At 38.6% G+C, this 20,360-nt stretch overlaps 1 protein-coding gene across 4 annotated transcripts in view; it reads left to right on the plus strand.

The window, feature by feature from the left end:
- Positions 1-20,360, plus strand: part of MEIS2 (Meis homeobox 2) — a 167,563-nt gene that overhangs the window by 27,320 nt on the left and 119,883 nt on the right. For 2 of the 4 annotated variants that reach the window (XM_048949469.1, XM_048949470.1), the window contains exon 8: positions 11,839-11,940. The exons of the other annotated variants lie outside the window; for them this stretch is intronic. In XM_048949469.1, coding sequence (XP_048805426.1) covers positions 11,839-11,940 — 102 coding nt within the window. The remainder of the gene's footprint in view (positions 1-11,838; positions 11,941-20,360) is intronic. 4 annotated transcript variants of the gene reach the window in all.

The raw sequence follows: 20,360 nt of genomic DNA on the forward strand, positions 1-20,360 counted from the left end.
GAAGGAAACGGAGAGACAGAGCTGGTGTAATGGCTATCGGTTCCTACCTATAGCCAGTGCAGTCAGCACAGGAAGGAGCAAGACAAAGTGGTTTCCCTGTGCTCTGCTGACTCAACTGCTCCAAGTATGTAGTCCACTGCAAACCCCAGATGCTTGAGCTTATACTGAGGACTAGTCTAGACTGCAGGCCACACAATTTGTTGAAAGAGCTCGAATTATTTTATGGATGGTTACCTTTGCACACTCTTACATTCCTCATTCTCAGGTTAGGCTTTGAGTCTTCTACTTTGTTGTATAAACAGAGCATTTGCTGTAACAAGGGTTGGTGGTATAGCCACGTGAGTGAGTGAGGTGAATTCAGCAAATTCTCTGTTAAGATGTGTGATTTGTGCCATTAAATGTTTTTACAACCCCTGCATTTAATTCTTAAGTTACTAAAGAGGGTTCTTATAATCTTGCGTTATGCCCACCAACTGATTGTGGCTACACTTGTTTAAGCAATTACATTTGTCTAAACTTTCCTTGGGGTTCTCCATATGCTGCTGTGAGTTGGTCATACCTAGATTTAAGGCATTCCCCATTGGCAGAGAGTTCAGCAGAAGTGCATATAGCAAGTACAAGTGTAGAATTTTATTGCGGAACTTAGTTCTTAGCTTTAAAATTATTTACAAGCTTAAAATTTGGAAATTCGCATGAATTCCTTGTCTAATTTTTGACTCCTGACTAAAGAGGATGGAACATCGCTTAAATAGCACAGATCAGAGTTTTTCAGCTTGGAGCTTCCTTCGTAATTCCTCCCACCTCAGATTTACTACTTACTGACGGTTCTCCGTTTCGCAGGACTCCTGACCCTGTACATCTGTTAAAGGGGATAGTCCAAGATGAACACTGCCTCCTACTCAGTAGGACCAGAGTGTTCTCTTCGCTCCTACTAGACGCTTGAAGAAGCATAGAGCTTAAATGAAATCCTTTAGCTGAGTCAAAATCTGTTCTTATTTAGGGACTAATCCAAAGCCTGTTAAATCAACAGAAAGATTTTGGTTGACTTCAGTGAGCTTTGGATCAGGCCCTTCCTTGCTAATACATTTGAAATCAATGGAGTTATGCTGAGCTTCTGCCAGTAAAAAGGGGGGAAAAAAAAAAGGTGCCTGTGGGGGGAAAGGAACCATCTTTCTCCTGTATTTGTATCATACCTAACACACTGAGGTTCTGGTGCTGAAGCAGAGCTCCCATGGGCTTCAGTGATACAGTAATAATAATTTTGACCTGATTACATCACATGGTGCTTGTGGACTCCCAGCCAGCTGGGTAAATAATTCAATCATTTAAAACACCTAGATGCATTGACCTCATGCTTAAATGCTTCGTATCAAGCAATTTCTTGCTAAAAGAAAGGTTAGCAGGTTTTATTTCAGGACAAAGTAGAAACTCTTCAAATTTCTATGCTATTAGATTGTAAAGAAAGCTGTTTTAAATGAAAAACACATTGTTTACAGAATATGTAAAACTTAATGAGTGTTGCTTTTCTGTCAGTTCACTGCCTTGAGAAAATTACTGAAGTCCTATGCCTTCTCAATAGTCAAAAAGCTACTAACTTTTTATTATTTATTACTATCTTTTATTTTTATTTCTATTTCTCAGAGTTGTACTGAAATCCAGATTATGACTTGCCTCTTGTTCAAGATTTCAGTGTAATAATTAGTGTTTAGGGGATGGTAAATATTTTTAGTCAAGAAGGGGTAAACAATAAAAAAATTCTATATGTATATCAGCATCTACCTTCCTTTGCTACAAATGCCTAAGACAGCCAGAGTAGGACCTCATTTTGGCAAAGACTTCCATGTCTTTAACTTCATGTATTGGGTTTTATTGTTATTTTAACAAAACCACTATTATTATTTTTAATATTTACTTTAATCTGTAACTTTGTCTCAGGTACAGATTTACCCTTTTTTGTTTTTTTTTCTTTTTCTCTTTTGAATCTTAATTTGGGCAGGAATATGTTTCATATTCAGACATTTATAATTTGGTAATTCATCACTGACATTCAGGATTTGATTTCCAACCCCTTTCTGCCTTCTTGTATACTAATCCTAGAGTCTTAAGACCACCAAAGTGAATGTCATTTTAGCTCCAAGTCCACGCTGCCAGAAGTCAGGTTTACTGTATGCCAATTAACCGTCCTTTAAGCTATTCCAAGTTTGTTTAAAAGAAATAAGCTGTCCTTTTATTTCAGAACCAGTGAAGAATTTTGCATCTTTTTAAAGCAGTTTTTCTGTGTGCTTACCAAATTTGTTGATGTGAATGTAAAGTACACAATAGGTCACGTTTTGACTTCAGTGGGAGCTGATGAGAGTGCAGTCTGTATATTTGAAAGGAGAATTGATTTGATCTTTGAGTGCCTGTGCTGGGGAAAAAAAAAAAAAAAAGTATATATATATATAAAATATATATAATATTATATTATAGTATATAATTTGTGTTCATATAATCAGAGAATATAAATTTGAGCTTGTACTTCATGTTATTTTCTCTGATTACCTTACAAGCGCTCTGAGGAGATGCTTATGTTCTTACCAGGGTTGTGTGTATATATATCTCTTTTTTTTTTCTTTTTTCTTGTTTATTCACATATAAACATTTTGCATGCTTCCTTAGAGAATTTCCTTGTAAGGTTCAGTTATTCTTGAGACTGAGAACTTGTCCAGTGCATAATTTGTTAGCTCTGCAGAGAGTACACTCCAGCAGAGAATGACTAGTTGGGCCCCGGTCTTACTTTGATTTTGCTTGCTACTGTAGTGCCTCTGGTTGTGATGGCCCTGGTTTGAGCTGTGGCTGTAGAGAGCAAGATATAACCTTTGGTGTCCAGACGTCCAGTGGAAGATCCATGTATTGGTTTTCTGTTCCAGTCTTCAGGCAAACAGCTGTCTGCTAGACCAGGATACACTTTAATTGTGATCATTTGAGAAACGATATTGCTTCTGAATGCCAAAAAAAACAAACAAACTCAGCACCCTCCTCTCCTTTCCCTTTTCCGTGCTTATTACCAACTCTTGATTTTGCTGTTGTATTTCACAGAAGCGAGATGTACTGTCTATGAACAAAATCACCTCCCAAAGAGAAGGGAGAATGCTAGCTTCATGGTAGGCAGCAATGCCTAGGTTAAATTTATGCAAAATGGTAGATTTTTTTGCTTGTGTGCTTCACCTTAATGCTGAGTAAGATCTCTATCTCAGACACTCAGATGAAAGACTTTTCATTTATACTCAGCTTTTCATTCTTTAAATACTTGAATCATTAGCTTTGTTCTACTCAGATTTTACTTTCAGGTTCCCTTTTAAAACAGTCCTTTAAACATTTTCATGCTTAGTAACTTCTTTTTAGACTGCTACAGTATGAAACGGTGACATCTCAAAAAGAAAAAAGATGTTTCAAACTTATCTAGGCCTTTAACATTGCATTAGAATATTTTCTTCTGTAAATCATCTCTCATACATTAAAAAGCAACTGTCATTTGGTTTCCTTCCTGCCCTATATGCATTTGAGGTTATAATAATAGAGCTCTAAGCCTGGCTCTGTTTTTTTTTTTTTGTTTATTTGTTTGTTATTAAGCTGATGATTTTGCTGATGACTTTGGCAGTCATCTCTGGGGGATCTCTCTCTGTCACATACCTATAAAGGTATGCTTTTTATAGGTACCTATAAAGGTGTTGCTTTTTTTTTCTGTATAATATGGTGGAGAAAATAGTAGGACATAGTTGAGGAGGATTAAACCTTTTAAAAAGTGGATTTTGCAAAATCTATGGCATGGACAAAGATTGGTCAAATTTTGCTTGAATCAGCCCACATCTGCTGTAAGAAGCAGTAGTTCTGCAGACAGGCTGTAGCTTTTGTCACATTCAGGGGAATCCACTGAATCTTGGCCTTCATTTAGGATTCCCTCCTGATGAGCAAATTCCCATGACCGCTTTTGAAGCTTTAAAAGCTTTGGTTTTGTTTTAAAAGGCCTCTGAGCATAGTCAATGTTTTCATAGGCATTTAGAAACAAAAAACGGAGCTTTTAAACCTTCAAACATCGCTGCGGGGATTCACTTCACTTCTCAGCAGACCAAGTCTGAGATAACACCTGCAAGAAGTGTGTATGTGTGCATGTGGGTTTTGTGAAAATTGTGATGCACCATCTCAACTGACCCACAAATGTGACAGTGTGTGCAAGTGCATGTACATCTTATTGTTATGTTTTACTTCTATATTTTTTTTTTTAAAGCAAATTATTATTTTGGTTCTGTGGGACAACTGATGAGGGTGAGCCTGTTTTGTTTTTAGATTGCGTTTGTTTCACTTTTGAATATATCTTATGGTGCAAATGTTAACAAATGAACAATGTTAACATATAGGAACAGACTGAGTGAAAGTCCCTGTCTATGCTTCATTGTATAAAAATGGGGGGAGGGCAGGGGGGATTGATGGTATTCCTTTTGTTTGGTTGGTTTGTTTTGCTTCAGACTCACTTTTTTTCTTCCAGTATTCTTTAAGTAAATGTTCATACCATATCTAAACCAGGTCTGTGATTGTCATATTGGAAATAGTACACAAAAGAAATGAGCAGGCAAGCACTGTTTTTCAGCTATGTTTCTTAGGTGCCACAGCTGAAATTTTGTCATATTTTTGGGGGAAGGGTGAGGGGTTCTTGGAATTAAGAGTAGATGCTAAATGAAGATATTAACAGTGCTTTTCTCCTATCTTGTGCTGTTCTCAAAACACCTGTTAAAACAAACATGCACATATTTCGGGATTGATGATACTGACTGGCAAACTTGGCACCAAATAACCTGCTGAAACTAAAATGTTGATGCAGAACATGTGCTTAACTTAACAGTCCATAACCCTGTTTTCAGAATGCTGAAATACCTACCCTGAGGAAAGCTCATAAAACTAAGGTCTTTAGAGTTCATAGATTAGACCTGAGAAGCTGCAGTTCTTTTTAAGAATATGTATCTTCGTTAACTCCCATTAATTCAAAATGGTCAAGTGTATGGTATGAGAGTCCTGAATGCACCAAAGGGGATTTTTTTGGAGGCGTGCTTTCTCTAGTTTCAGGGTCTAAAGTAGTGAGCAGAAGAGGAGTGCTTAGAAGGACAAGCAGTCTGCATTTGGAAGGACTACAGATTGCAGGCAGTTCTGAAATAATCTCAGATCATTATCTTTAGGTATTTAATTGAACTTTTTACAGTATATCATGCTTAATTCTTCTAGAATTTCCCAGTACCCTCAATATTCTATTGCTTAGGATTAGGCTGAGTAATTTGGAATACCTCTAGCCATGTTTCCCCATCTATAGTGTTCCAGCCACATCCGTCTTACTTTACTATTAAATATGTGATTTATAATTAGATAGGAATCCTGACAAACTTGTTTGAATCCATTCTAGAAATAAACTGTTTCGTGTGATTTTGTATGATAGCTTCTTTATAGTAACGGTCCTCAATAAAGAAGGAATCTTTGTTATATTATTGTTATCTAGAGGCAGTAGAAACTGAAAAGCTGAGATACTGTACCAATTAGGACTTATTTTTGAAGTGTTCCTGGAGAAATAAGCTTTCTGTGCCAAGTAAACCTGGATTTGTAATAAACGAACACATCATTTTTTCCTTTTCTGCTTGTCCACACAGGGTGCATATTTTTTACTTTTAAAGGGAAGAAATTAGAATAGCACACATTAAACTGAACAAGGATTTTCTTCATTAAATTTTTCTGGCTGCCTAGCTTTTCCAACGAATTGTTTGCTATCTTCCATTTCACCAAATGTGTGCTATTTTTGCCTCCGAACTAAATGCTTTACTGTTACACACTTTGGAATATGGTCCTTTTATTTCTCTTTCTTTATTTTTCTGGAATAAAACAGAAGCATTTTCTTTTGTGGAGTGACATGACTGAGGAGGAAAATTAAATTCCGCAGCAGTGAATTGGTGAGGGCTGGGGGGCGGACTGTTTTTTCTCAGTGTTCCTTACACTTTTCTGATAATTGAACAGAACTTGGGGGGAAAAAATCTAAGTTGCTCTCAACAAGAAAATGATTTATAAATGCAACATGTTATGTATCTTGATGAGAACAGTGCACTGTTGGCAGTGACTGTGTGCATTACATTATACAACCTTTTGACAACTGGGTGTCTGCTGGGGACATCTGTGAGGGGTGACCTTTTGCTCCACAGAAGAATGCTCCAAAGCTGGGGAATGCAGTTGTCTGTTGGCCACCATGCACGGCTGCGTAATGCCAGCCTTGTTTCTACCTACTGCCTTAGTACCCTAAGCGCACACAGGGTGAGTAGGAATCTGGCAAACTGTCCTGAAGAAAAAGCTTGCTTTTACCTTACAGGAGAGGCCAGGGTTAAGCCAGGGCTCTCAGACAGTATGAGATCAGAATGAGACCCTTAGCCTACATGGATTCCCATTAACCAATAAGTCACCTGAACAAGGATTGCTAATGTCTGGCATGCCTGCCACTCCTTCAGATCATTTACTTGTGCTGATGACTTGTTACTGATTCTCCAGCCCATGTAGATGCAGCACATCACCATTCAGATGGCAGGTTCAAGTTATAAATCGCAGTGTGCAAGCACAGGAGGTCCCAGCCTTTCCTTTTGCAGGCGGTGGGAACGGGAAGGAGGAGGAGGGCTGTGGCGGTTTGGGGAAGAAACAATAACAAAATACATTGGTCTGAAAACATTCCTAGTACTTCTGATTTTCTTGGAAAAAAAAAAAGTCTCATGTGCTGGCTGTAATCTGATAAACTTTCTATCAACATGCTCATTTTTATTTTCAAGTTTTGATTTCCTAGTACATGTGCTTGCCTCTTTGAACAGCATCAACACGTTGGCAATTGCTTCTTGAATTGCCATATTGGGCTGCTGTGTTTGTAGTGCTTGCTCACGGCCAGCCACTGGCTGCCTTATGGTCAGCAAGGACCCACATCCCACTCCTCATAGGTGCAGCGGTGGTTTCTGGTCTTGAGCAGCTATGGTGCTCTCTGCATGTGATATTATTTTTTAATTTTTTCTAATAAAAACAACAACGACAAATAAAATCCACAAGAGATCATTTCTAGCTGCTAAAACAAAGCAGCAAATATTCCTTCCCAAAAGGTGGAGCTGCTTGAAGAAAACAGGTTACTCCCCCCGCAGCACCCTTTAGTCCCACAGAACGACTGCATGCTTCAGCACAGATTTCTCTGCTAGTTGGATCCCAGGAGGCCTTATTGAGTGCAGCACTGCTCAGGGAGTTGCAGCTGTATAAAGTGGGGGGAAAAATGTAGTTTGTACGAATTGTTCTTTACCTTGGTTTGGGTTCACAATGGCAGCTGCACTCCGACTTTGTGTGTGACAGCACAAAGGACAGCAAAAGTGAAAAGCAAGTCAGCAAGTAGAGAGACAAAAGCAACAATCAGCTAATGCAGCTCCACATGGCCTTACTAATTTATGAGAAAAAAACTGTTCTGTTCATTGGATCAGCACTCTGAGGAGGCAGGTGGAATTGTAGGAAGTTTTCATTGAGTCTCCTGAGCAAGTAAGGAAGCCACTAGAGATTCTTCTCAGTTTGAACTTTATCAGGGTCTACGCTTAATCAATATGGTATTGGAAAAAGAATTAATTACTAAAGCAGAATAAAACAGCTGCATTTTAAACTAAGGATCCATCAATTCAGTAATCTTCCAGTTACAGGCTAGGTGCCGTGAGGATCATTTTGACTCCATGTAATGAGGAACTGAGGGAGTTTCCTCATGAACAGGCTGGGAATTCACATTAGCCTATTTCAGCTATTTGTCATCAGTACAACTCATTTCTCCCCTTCTGAATTACAATTTGTATTTGATATACTGTCAAACCCACAAAATTCCCATATTCATGGAACTGAAAGCATTAATGCGGAAATCATTGTCACCATGAGAAAAAGTCTTAACCTTCCTGAGCCTCTTTATTCTATAGGCTGCGGCTTGAGTGGTTTCATGCCGGACATACCTCTATTGTGTTCATTGTGAGGGTCAGAGACCTGCCTGTTGAAGAAGCAGTAATTTGAACACAGCCTGTAAATGTTTCATCTGTAATTTCCATAATGGTGAATTTCAAGGAGGGCTGAGAAGGGTTATGGGAGATGAATTAGGTTTTTAGTGAGCTCATTAGGAAGCCAAACAGAGTTTAGACAGCAAGGCGGTGAGTGTGGCTGTAATCAGTTCTGCTCGCTTTGTTCCCTGCCTTCGGGACATTTTTTGAAAACTTCATGGCAGGGGCTGATGAGAATATACTGAGCAGAGGCTGCAATCTGATGGTTGACTTGTTGATTTGTAAACCTCTTAATTCATTTTTTGTTCAATTTAATCTTTTCTTTCTTAAGGAAAATTAGTTGAATGTTAGCCCTCTTTGCACTATTCACCTCTTAAATTATGCTCATTTTGAGGAGCTTGTTATGCCTGAATAAACATGAAATGACTTGGCATTTTCCCATAAGAGGCACACCCATTTTAATACCATGTATTTACCATTCCTGGAAATGTCTCATTAACTTCTGAAAATCTGTGAGCATGATATTTTTGGGCTACTGTAACACACCTCTTGGCAGTCACAGAAGGCAGTTTGGTTAATGCCTCATAATATCCATTTTTATTCTCAACATGAAGAAAGGCTCTCTATAGAAAATTGATGCAGTTTGCTCTGCTAATTTTCATGCTCATTCCAATTAATTTAACATGACCCAGATTTTCTTCCTCGGGCTCATCCTGACTAATTAGTAAGGCAACACCTAGAACAAGTTCTGTTTAATAACGTTGAGGAACACTAGTTGTGAGTGATTTTGATGCTAATAAAGATATTCACTGATGGGACAGATATTTGATGTCAATTATGGTATGTAATTTAGAAGTCCCAATGTGCTGGATACAGTATAGGAAGGCTGAGAAATCGCTATGGGAGATTTTTTAATTTTTTTTTTAAGACTTCCAAAGCACCTAGCTGTCCTCGGGGACCAATTAGTTTATTTTTCTGATACAACTAGTAGCATTGTCAACTAATTCCACAGTAATAGATGGGGTGGTACAACTAAGGAAGTACAATCTATGAACCACCACAGGCTAGGGCCTGGGCCCATGTTATTTGTTGAACCATATCACAAAAGGTAAAAGCAGTCATGGGTTTCTGAAAGAAGTGCTGGTTGAGGAGAAGGGGAATGGTGTGCTCATCTGCTTGATTTAGCTTCTCTTTTCTTCTCTTTGTCCAGATGATTCAATTTGGTAAGAAATAAATGGTGTTGAAAAATGGGCCTCATTAATGATTTGCAAATGAATTATGGATGTTGGTATTTCTTATTTCATAAAAATTGCTCTAGATCTGCACTCCATGTGATAATTTTCTCCTCCAAGGGGGAAGTTATCTGCACTAAAACATGCAGGGTGAGTGATTATGTAAGTGTGCTCACTGCAGTGGTACACACCAGTCCTTGTCTCTGAGAGACCTGGCTGGCTTTTGGTGTGTCATCTACACTGGCAGCAGGTGAAGAGGAGGCTCCAAAGAGCATTTATGTCATTGAGGTAGGAATGGGAAAGGCCAAATGCCATTTTTTAACAGAGTCTCTCAGAACAAATTCCCATTTATGCCACAGGATTTGGATATGAATAAGCACAGGATGACAGTGCTATTAATACTTGGGCTTTTGATCAGCCACAGATACAAAAACCTGTGTGGCTTCTTTACTGAAGTTGCAACACTAAGATCTGCTTTTGCTCCTAGTAACATATATGAAAATAGAGCTGTTCAGTTGAAAGAGAAAAGAAGTGTCCTTGTATATCTATTTTGATCACATGTACTTCTGTCCAAGAAACTGCATTCTACTTGAGTGCTTAAGGATGGAAAGGAAGCACATATTGTGGCATTTTAACTTTTTAAGATATGTCTATTGAGATGAACAAGAATCAGTAAAAAAAATGTCCAAACTCAAATTTGAAAAAATGTAGTTGCTTAAATGAGAGCATGAGCATGTTGACATATTTGTCTCTAAAAACAGCAATATGTAGCATTCACTTATCTAAGAGCCACCACAAATTGCTATCTAAAGGAATTTTGTGTGTTACTCATTTAAGAACTTTTGAAAATCCTTATCCTTAAAAGTTTGCTGAAAGACACGTCTTTGTTAACTGAAAAGAGAATTTTGTGTGTTAGATAATGCTCCAACACTATTAGCATCTCAGTCCTCAGCCTGCTGCATGAATCTCTTAAATTTTAAAAGATGATTTAGTAGTAAAATAGAAAGTAAAACAGATAGTAAAACACAAGTAGAAATAACAAAGGGAGTTTAATATCTTTGAGGCAAATCTTAACTTACAGAATCCTATTTGCCTTTTTTTTTAAGCTCTCTCATTGGCATCATTTCACGTAGGTTTTCAAAGGAAGGGGAGAAAGAGAGAGTCTGTGTGAAGTTTATTCCAGAACATAATGCGTTTAAGCACCATAGTTTTCATCTTGATACCGCAAACCAACTGAGAAACTGTTCTTGTGTACAGCCTTGCTGTAAAGATCAGAGATGGCTGTATCTACAGCGATCCCTAACCAGTGTCAGAACATGACAATTCCTTGTTCTGGGTCAGCAGTGAATACCTCACTCAAATGGTGCACAGTCAGCCAGTTCTTAATTTTTTTTTATCTCCTCAAGAGTGCATTCAGCGACTTTAGCACTGAGAAGAATGACTCCCGTGCCTAGTGTGATGAAGATCTGGAAATGTGCTGTCTCAGCACATTTAGCCTGGACTGCTGCTTGATTGGTGGGGCTTAGATTTGATCTTATGGTGTATGTGTCAGCTCTCTAATGGGCTGGCTGAATGGCCTGTCCAAGGGGAAACTCAACTGAACCCATCTGAACCTGCATCTGGAATAGAAGTCTTATAATTCTCCAGGTTTTTTTGTTTGTTGTTTGGAATCCGTTCATACAGCCAGTCCCATCTCTTCTGGTGTGATATGGGGTCCTCTGGAGTCCAGTATGTCGGGTTCTTCTCAGGAAGAACTCAGGGGAAAAAGGCAGTCTAGGAGTATTTTGTAGGTACTATATATTAGTCTTTGGAAATCCTTTCTGTTGTGGTGAAGAACATGAAATCAAAATACAGGCTAATGAATAGAAAAACAAAGCTTCAGGTGTTTGGGGACAGGGGTGTCTGTGCTTTTCAGTTTTGTGCTGTGAACCTCTAGGTAAATAATGTTAAAACAAGTCATCTACTTTTAAGTTTTGCTATTTTTCTGCTACCCTATTTTGTTAATCCATTTCCTGGAAAACTCTGTCGAAAGCTTTTCTCTGTGTTTCTACAAAATTTTGCTCTATCAGTTTTTTTTTGCTTACTTAAAGAAGGCCTAAGCCATCCTACAGGATAGGCTATGCGCAGAGAGCAGAGAAGGCCGTGGCTTTCTCTTCTTGATCCCTTGCTTTTTTTTTTTTTTTTAATTGTATCATCACAGAACAATCCCATAAAACTCTAAGATAAGAGAAAGTAAGTTGCTTGTAAGTCTTTCTGATATTATAAAGACAATTTGCAGGACAAGAACCCTGAAAAGATTTTCACTGAAAGTAAACGTGGGCAGAACCAAAGCACTGAGTTGTCAGCTGGGACATTACTCACCAGCTGCAGCAATCATTGGATCAAGCCCTTCATTGGGCTTGTACAAAATATCATACTACTTATAAACAATATGTCTCCAAATACCTAAAAAACACATTATATTTTAAGTATGGGGTTTAACTTAAACCTACAAAAGCAGACTGTCACTGTTCCAACGTAACCCTTCACATTCTGGCATTTTCCAGACTGCCAGCCAAATGAACACTTTAGGAGGAGGTGCATATATATGTCCACAGCACCCAGCGAGTTAATCCACCCTACTGTGCATAGGTGTTGGAGCTCATATGGTATGTAAGATTCGCCAAGTTTGGAGTTGTTTCGTATTGTTACATCTTCTGCACTATGCATTCACAGCAAGCATCTTTTTTTTGATGCTGCTCAGGTGTTTGTGAATGCATATCAAGATAGCGCTCATTATTTGTGTTTTATGTAATATACAACTTTGTATACATTTTGTCACCTAGAATATCTTTCATGGTTCATTTTGATGTATTCTGTCCAAACATTTTTATTTTTTTTTTAATAATCAGCCATGGTTTTTTTTCTTTTTTTTTTTTCTTTTTTTCTTTTCCTATAAATCTTCCCATAGACTAATGTGCATTTGAACTTGTGGCCTAACAAATGTCCTCATTAATAACTGAAGCTTTTAAGTTAGTGTCTCTCAGGAATAAATGTCTGTTACATTTCTAGTTATAACTTGTTTTGGAAGCGAAGAATTGCTGTGAATATATATACTTGCATGTCATGGTTCAGGCTGGCACTGGTTATAGCTAAATAATCCTGGAAAAGGAAGTTTTAAACATGCACAGTACACAGACCCTGGCTGTGTTAGTGGACACCAGTTTAAGGGATGTCTTCTATACAAGCTGCAGTGTCCAACTGCAGGTCCTCTTAATGGAACAATATGACATCCAAATACCTCACAGTTCATGTAACAGCCGTTTGGAAAATGAAATGCTCTAAGTGCTACTTACAGAATGGAAGGAAATTTTTATTCCTCAAGAACCACACTAATTTTTTAATGAGGAAGAACAGTACAGGATGTTGGCAATCATCTACTTTAAAATTTTCCGTATTCTGTTACTGTTAAATATAAACAACAACTGCAAAATGTTAAAGGTTAAATATTGATGAGATATTGAACTTAATTAGTTAACTTCAAGTGCAGGTAGAATTTTAATTGAACTTAGTTATTTGGCCCATATTTGAAATTATTATTCTAATGACAAAAATGACAGAATAACAAATAACAGGAGAAGGAATGATGCTTAAAATCAAGTGAAGCTGTTTAGTACTTACTAACACTGATACAGTAGATTGAGGAAATTAGAAAAAATATCCCTTCTGCTTCAGTGGGGATAGATTTGAAAAACAAAAGAAAAAAATGGACTCTTAAAGAAGATGTGCTTTAGGCAGAAAAAAAGAAGGTTTTTTGTCTCTAGATTTCTTTAATGACTTGTTATTGTTGTCTCAGCTGTGACCAGAGTCTGCAGCTGGTATTCTTAACAGAATTACTACAAGAATGCTAAAAATATTTCTCTAAATATATGTAGAAAAATTATTGGGAAAGAACAGCATTTAGACTGCAGTACAAGAAAATTTTCTGTGACAGTGTTTAGTATGATGAAAAATTTAAACAGAAAAGTAGCTATTTACGTTCACATTGCAGAGTAATTACTGGAGCAAGCAAAATACTTAAGCCTAATTTAATGATGCTTTCCTTCAGCCCAGGTGCCAAAACCTGTGTGTAAATTTCACAACTTGTGCTGGGAGGTGAGGGATAAATGAAGTTAAAGCCCTGTAGAAACAAGTGCATTGAATGTTTTCCTTTTTGTGAGGTACAAAGCGAGTTTCGCTTTTAAACAGAAGAGCATCATAAATCAGCATAAACCACAAGTTTTAATGAGTAGGTCTCTTCTGGAAGTGCAGTGCTTGCAATTCTGTTTGAACAAGACAAGGATCTGGTCTTGCACTCCTTACTCAGGCAAAACTGCCACTGACATTAATGATAATTTTGCTTGAACAGAACAAAGTGCTTGACGGCAGTTATATGCCAGCATGAGGGGTGTGAGATCAGGATGAACGTACAAAAAAGTACATCTTCAGATGGATGTACCTTTGGCTTCTCAAGCTAGCATTTCCTCAAACTACAAGAATCTTAATTGTAACATTTGCTGGTGCAGAACTTAACATTTACCATGCTGGGAAAGACTTTCTGGACTTCAGTAACCTGATCAGTACGGTCTCCTTTTGGTCTCTGCCTCTTTCTGGTTCTTTGTATTGCAGGGCTGATGATAGTATCTGGCACATTCCTTGGATGACTTGAAGATAGCAGCCTTCTGTGTTTGGGGCTGAAAGATTGTGAACTCTGTGTTAGCAGAAATGCCACACAGGGGAGTGAACTGAACATTAAAAAAGCTTTAGCTTTTAGGTACTGCAGTGCAAGCAGAGTTGAATTTGAGAGCTGGGACTTAAGTGGACATTTGTCCCTGCTTTCTTCCTTAATAAAATCTGAGTGTTAACTGTGGATAAGGGCATTTGGGAGATCACTAAAAATGAATCATTGAGTGCCCAGAAGAGCTTTATTATGATATACTATGGAGAACTACAGAATATACCATGTACTTTTTATGTGCTTATCGGATGCATGTTTGAGTTACTGTTGCTAAAGTAAATTGTTTTTTCCTTTGCTGCAGAAGTACAATAATTCCCTGAATTAAAATGGCAAAATGAACCTCATCAAAAACTGGATCTGTGTGGTCCTTTCTAGCCCCATGTTCCCATCTAATTTTCTTTTACTCCATTAAAGGCTATTGAGCAAAAAAAACACAAGCTCCAGCTAGCAACGTTCGGTGCGCTGTATTGTGCGTGTATATTCCCTATTTTGAAAAACCCTAACAAAATAATGAATCTGGGAAAAAAATCTCAGTGCTTAAATCCTGACTGTCCAAACTGAGTAAAGAAAATAAAGAAATTTAAAAGGTCTACAGACAGACGTCAGGTGCCAGAACTGAGCCCCTGCAGTTAGGCCCAGGGAAGGTCTCCTGGCTGGTTTGTTTGCTCCCGTGGCAGTCAGGCTGGAGGAGCTATCCTGTTCCTGAGGTTCCACGTGCATGTTGCCACTGCCCAGTTAACCAGTGTGAAAATAGCGTGGAAAATAAATTATTAAACTATACTGTTATTACTAACTTGCCAGCTCTACAGAAACAAATGCAGCCACATTTACATATGTGTCCATCTGTCTGTTTTTACACTTTATGTCTTCAGCCAGTGGGTGAAATTGTTTTAATCCAAGCCGCAGTCTGATTTTTTTTTTCTTCCGATATTTATGTGTGTGTGTGCATATGTTATTTGTAGATGGACATGCATATTCCCGACAGTAGCTAGTTCTTAATTGTTCTTTTAAGTAACCTAATCTATCTGGCCATGGCCGTTTTAACTGGCGAAAGCAGCAGAGTTCTCCATGGACAATTTTCGTTAGTTAGCAGATTGTTACCATCTCAATGTTGCTGAAATCCCTAATCTCAGGTCAGCGTGAAGCTGCAGCGGTTACAATCCTGTTGCCTGATGCAGTGTGAATGGAAGTGCTTTCTGTCAGAAACATGTGGTCTCTTCAGTGGAGAGCCTGCGTAAATCCTGTGTAAATAGAGGGAGGCTAACAAAGGATGAGCCCCTGCAGCTCAGAGCATTTGGAGCCATTTGGAGGCTGAATTTGCTAAATGCTGCTTATACCGCCTGAAAAGTTGAAGAGAAAGGAGCATAAAATCCCTTCTTTTTTCTCTTTCTGCTCCTACCCTGGGGGGAGGGTGTTAAGGGCCAGGGAAGCCTGAGGTAAGCCTATGAAGACTGTTTTTTCAGTGCTCTTTTGAGTGTGAAAAAGGTGGCATGGGTCACTGTCCCCTCTTTAATGTCGGAAAACCCACACAGTTAGTAAATGTTGCATGTAAACTAAAGCATTTCATCCCTTCTCCTGCACTCCACGGCAGTGGGCCATGAACTAGTCACTTGAAAATCGCAGAAAAATTTCACTTCAACATGTCCGGACAGTTTAGCACAGCAGGAACGTAAGAGAGATCAGTAATTAGCAGGTTGCTTTGCTGTTCCCCTTGTCTGCCTTGGAACACTTTTTTCACCTGATGTGAAAAAATGTTGAATTACAATGCACAAAATACAAATCCACTGGCTATATAAAAGGGCTTAAAATTTAAACCAACGTTTATTATTTTTTTCTGTAAAAAAAGGTGGAATAATATGTTGGCTTTCAGATATAAGCAATGAGAATTCTCAATTCACTTCACAAATAAGCATAAGCTTTAGACATCCAACAACTGAGGGCTCAAAATCTAGCCTTTTCTTTTAGTTCTTGGACAGGAAGGCAATGAGAGGAGAAATGTGAAACATCACTGCTCTGCAAATAATTTCTAAAGATTTGAGTCACCAATTTTACTGCATGTACAGATATAAAAATAATGTATCTGGAATGTCATTGCTACTCTTAAGTAAATAATTAACTATTTGTAAATGCCTATTTAAAAATGAGATAAATTGATGAACATAGAAAGGTGCTTCTCCAGACACAGAAAATAAATAGGGTTTTTTTCTGTCTTTTGTTTTAAATACATGTTAGATACCAAATACCATGCAACTCTTTAAGGCTTTAGCACATATTTCCAGATGGTAATGGAGACTTTTTCCTGACTGAGACAGCGTTGCTAAAATATGGTTAGATCAAGCAGAACTCCTTTGTAGGTAAGGTCTAATAGTAGCCTGAGTTATTTTTGTTTCCTTTCCATTTGAATTTATAGTTGTCATTAACATCTGGATTGTGTGAAATTTGTATAAGTACATCTTTATGTTATTAGCCCAAAGGTTTTGTATGGCTTTGTATTCAGGATCTTCCAAAAGAACAGCAGAGAGAAGAGCAACCCTTTATTTCCTCCCAGCTGCTAGAAGGGCTAAAGGATAACATCTGTAGTCAGAGAAATGGTGGTGCCATCTGTATGAAATCTTCCTGCGGCTTTCAGTACAAGAGCATCCAACATCTCTTACTCTCCAAAATGCTCCCTCAAAACTTCATCTGACAATGCACCATCAGATGTGTCTGGTGTCTCAGATACGCAGAGGGGAGGGATTGCAGGAGGCTGGCTACAGCAGCTTACCTGAGGACATCCCATTCCTTGATGTGACAAGTGGCAGTTGAGTATGCAGGCAAAACTGGCATGCCTCTGACTTGCCTACACAGCTTCCAATGGCTCTGTCCCATGGCTCTGTCCCACCTGTAGTCAAGCTATTGTAAACAGCTTCCGCTTTACTGTTAGAGTACTGGTATGATGGCAAATCTCTGATCTGTTGCTTCTGGGGGTGTGAGAGACTAAGACAACTGTCATGAACATTGGTCATTCAGATGAGGAGAAAAGAAAATACAGTAGAAGCAACAATTTATATTAAGAGCTATGAACTGCTGAAGCTGTGAGGCTAAAAGCCTGATGATTTTAACAGGATGGAATGGAGGTAGTGAGTCCTCCTGAAGGTTTTTGGATTCTGAAACTGAACTTTTCACTCTGTTACCCCTCCCAACAGCACAGACTGTCACATCCTCAAAACGTATTCAAACAGTTCTCTATTGCTAGCTCTTTTTTTTTTTTTTTTGACAATGGTAATTAATCATGTATTTTTTTTTTTTTTTAAGATTTTTCTCTTGTGATGGTGTTGATCTCAGTAATAAGCTGAACATATTTGTTAATAATGGTTTTGAATACTTATGTCTCCAGATGGACACATTATATGTACAAATAATTGCAAATTCTGAATATAAGGATGCATGCAGAATCTCCCCTTTGTTTTGCATTAATACCTACAAATTCGTATCTGTCAAAATGCTAGGCAAAACGATTATGGAGTAGTTTTCAGAGTCCTTTAATATGGCTTTCATTTTGTTGCACTATTTTTAGTGAAATGGTGAAGTGCCTTTTTTTGTCCTTGTTAGATCCCTTCTCTTATCTCTTTTCCTTTACCATGACAAACCGTAAAGCCATAAGGGAACTCTGAGGAAGAAACTCAGACACTGAGTTCTGAAGTGTATCTTTCTAGAAATCGCTTTTCTTGCTGCTCTGCTTGTTATGATGGTAATGGGAACTATTTCTGAAATTTGAATCAGGGTTGTTAACCGGACTTTTGTGCTTTCGCATCACTAGGGTATCCTTTTCAGTTCTCCTTTTTTGCTTAGATAGATAACCTCTTATCTATCATGTTAGCAGATAATGAAAAGATGATGGAAAGACTTGATGAGCATCTTTTAAGCAGTTCTGACGTCTTGTTTCCCTGGGTCATTGCTCTGTGAAGAGCATAAGGACCAAGATTAATACTGAGGAGAGGTCTTCTGTAGGACTGGACACTGTGTCCCATTGTGTTCTTAGCTGTGTGAATACTGGAATCAGCAAGTTGTCTGCCCAGGGCAGTCAGTTTGCAATGAGATGAATTTGAAATTATAGTGCGATGGAAACCCTCCTCTACTTACACAGTCTGTTTTAAATAAATAGTAGTCTGCTTTGCTTTCAAAGCAAAACGATTTATCCTGTGGGAAGAAGTTCTCAGCACATGCTAAAAGTGTCTAGTGTGGAAGCCTAATTTCCTGCTGTGTGAAAGAAGTTTTGCATCTCTAGCCTCCTCCACAAGCCCTTCCCCTGGAAGAGAACATTTGTAAGAAATCCTGTGTGGGTCAATTTGCAATGTTTCTTGTATACTTGAACATCTACCTGTGTGACCTCGTGTAGGAAACCTGCTTTAGCAGGGGAGCTGGACTCAGTGATGTCCAACGGTCCCTTTCAACTCCTATGACAGTGATTTCTGTGATACTCACTCAACCTTTCTTAGAGGTTGCTGAGACTACTATACATCACAAGATCTGAAACAAGCTTGGTAATGTGCCTGAGTCTCTCCTGACTTGAATCCTGTGTAGTCATTGACATATCCATAAAGAGAGTGCCACTTAAAAATTTTCCACTCTCCTAACCTAAGTATAAGGTTTGGAAATCACTTGTACTCTTTGCATAAGAATAAATGAACGAATAGTGTGAGAAGCAGAAGGTTACCCTCTGTGTTTTTGCTGTGTTGTGAAAGAAAGGCCAGAGGGCCAAAATCTAGACTTAATTTCTCCACTGCAACACTGGGTTAACTGTGCTTGTATAATTGCTATTTCCGTGCATATTAGGACCTGTCTCTGCTCTTCTTGCTAGGTACAGTCCAAATCAAGATGTGAACAGTTTATAGAAGCACTGCCACTTCTAATGATGTTTAAAATGATTTAAAATTGGCTTCATTCATGCAGCAATTAAAACATGCTGAATCCAATGTGCAGTAGAGTGACGTTCATATCTGCCAATTTTATTCCACTGTTGATAATTTTTTTCTTCATTTAAAATAATTCCTATTTTATTTGTATAAGGCAAACTAGGATCAGGCCCTCCATATCTGAGAATTAAATCATTCTATCTTGGAAGCATCTGTGAAGGGCTACTTGTATGATTTTTTGCAACAAGAAACAGCCAGTAATGTCAGCAGTTGTAGTGCTATTAAAGATATGACAATACTGCTTAACAGGATTGGGCCTGTAGTTTACCAGGAGCAACAAATCTTACAGTGTGTATTCATCTGCTGAGGTAATTTGGAGGTATGATATTTGAATATCCTTTCATGAGGTTATGGAGCAGATTAAGGAAGTGCTGTCTCTCACCATTTTAACTACTGATTAAGCTAGGAAGCCAATGGAAGCTTTAGCTGAACTTTCATCTCCTGGGCTGCTATTAGCTTTTAAAACTAGGATATTAACAACCTCTCCAAAAGGTCTAAACACTGATTTAGCATGTAGGTGACTCCTGCTGAGGATACCCACAAAGCAGAGAGTGTGTGTGTAAGGATAAACAGGAATTTGTCTGTTCATAGTGTGAACAAGTACTTCTATGGTGAGAAAGGATGGAGCAGAAAGCAAGTTTTATAGCTACATGCATCCTATGCATACACACATAGCTTTTACATACAGAGACAAAGATATCTTTATCCATACGACGGATAGACAAACGGACTGACTGACTTCAAACTTGCACTTTCAGTGCAGATTTTTTCCCCCCCATCTCCGGGTACTGCTTTTCAAAATTGCCTGAGGCTACAGTACAGCACCTCAGATCCCCAAGGCCCATTGCCTGGCTCCTAATAGCCACTCTCCATCTGTGTCACATGAACAGCTGATGAGATAGCTCCAGTGTCTGTATTTTGGAGAGCATATCCACCCAGGTTAAAATGCTGGGGTTGCCAAGGAGCAGTCAGAAGCCATTAGTGTTTGTGAGAATTTGCCTTGCAGCAGTTCCTTGGCATAGTGGAAAGTAAGTGTGTGTGTGTGTGTGTGCACGTGTGTGTGCTCATCTGTGATAGAGAGGTCTGGGGTGGAGTATGGGGGGTGGGCAACGAAAAGGAGCACTTTGTAAATAGCTAGCATCATACAAAAATGAGCATTTGGTTACAGTACATAGGGCTTCTGTGTTTTCTTTGATTGGTTTGCTGTGATCTGACTCTCCTTTTTTCTGTCTTTAATGGAAACAAACAGAAGAGAAAAGAAGCATGAGAAAGAGCGGTGACTTTGGGGTCTTGCTCTGGTGTTTGGGCAGATGGAAAGGAGCTGCTCTGCCTTGGGGCTGGGTGGTTGTAATGAAGT

This window comes from Lagopus muta, chromosome 6 (genome assembly GCF_023343835.1).
Source record: "Lagopus muta isolate bLagMut1 chromosome 6, bLagMut1 primary, whole genome shotgun sequence".
In the NCBI taxonomy this organism is placed as follows: domain Eukaryota; kingdom Metazoa; phylum Chordata; class Aves; order Galliformes; family Phasianidae; genus Lagopus; species Lagopus muta.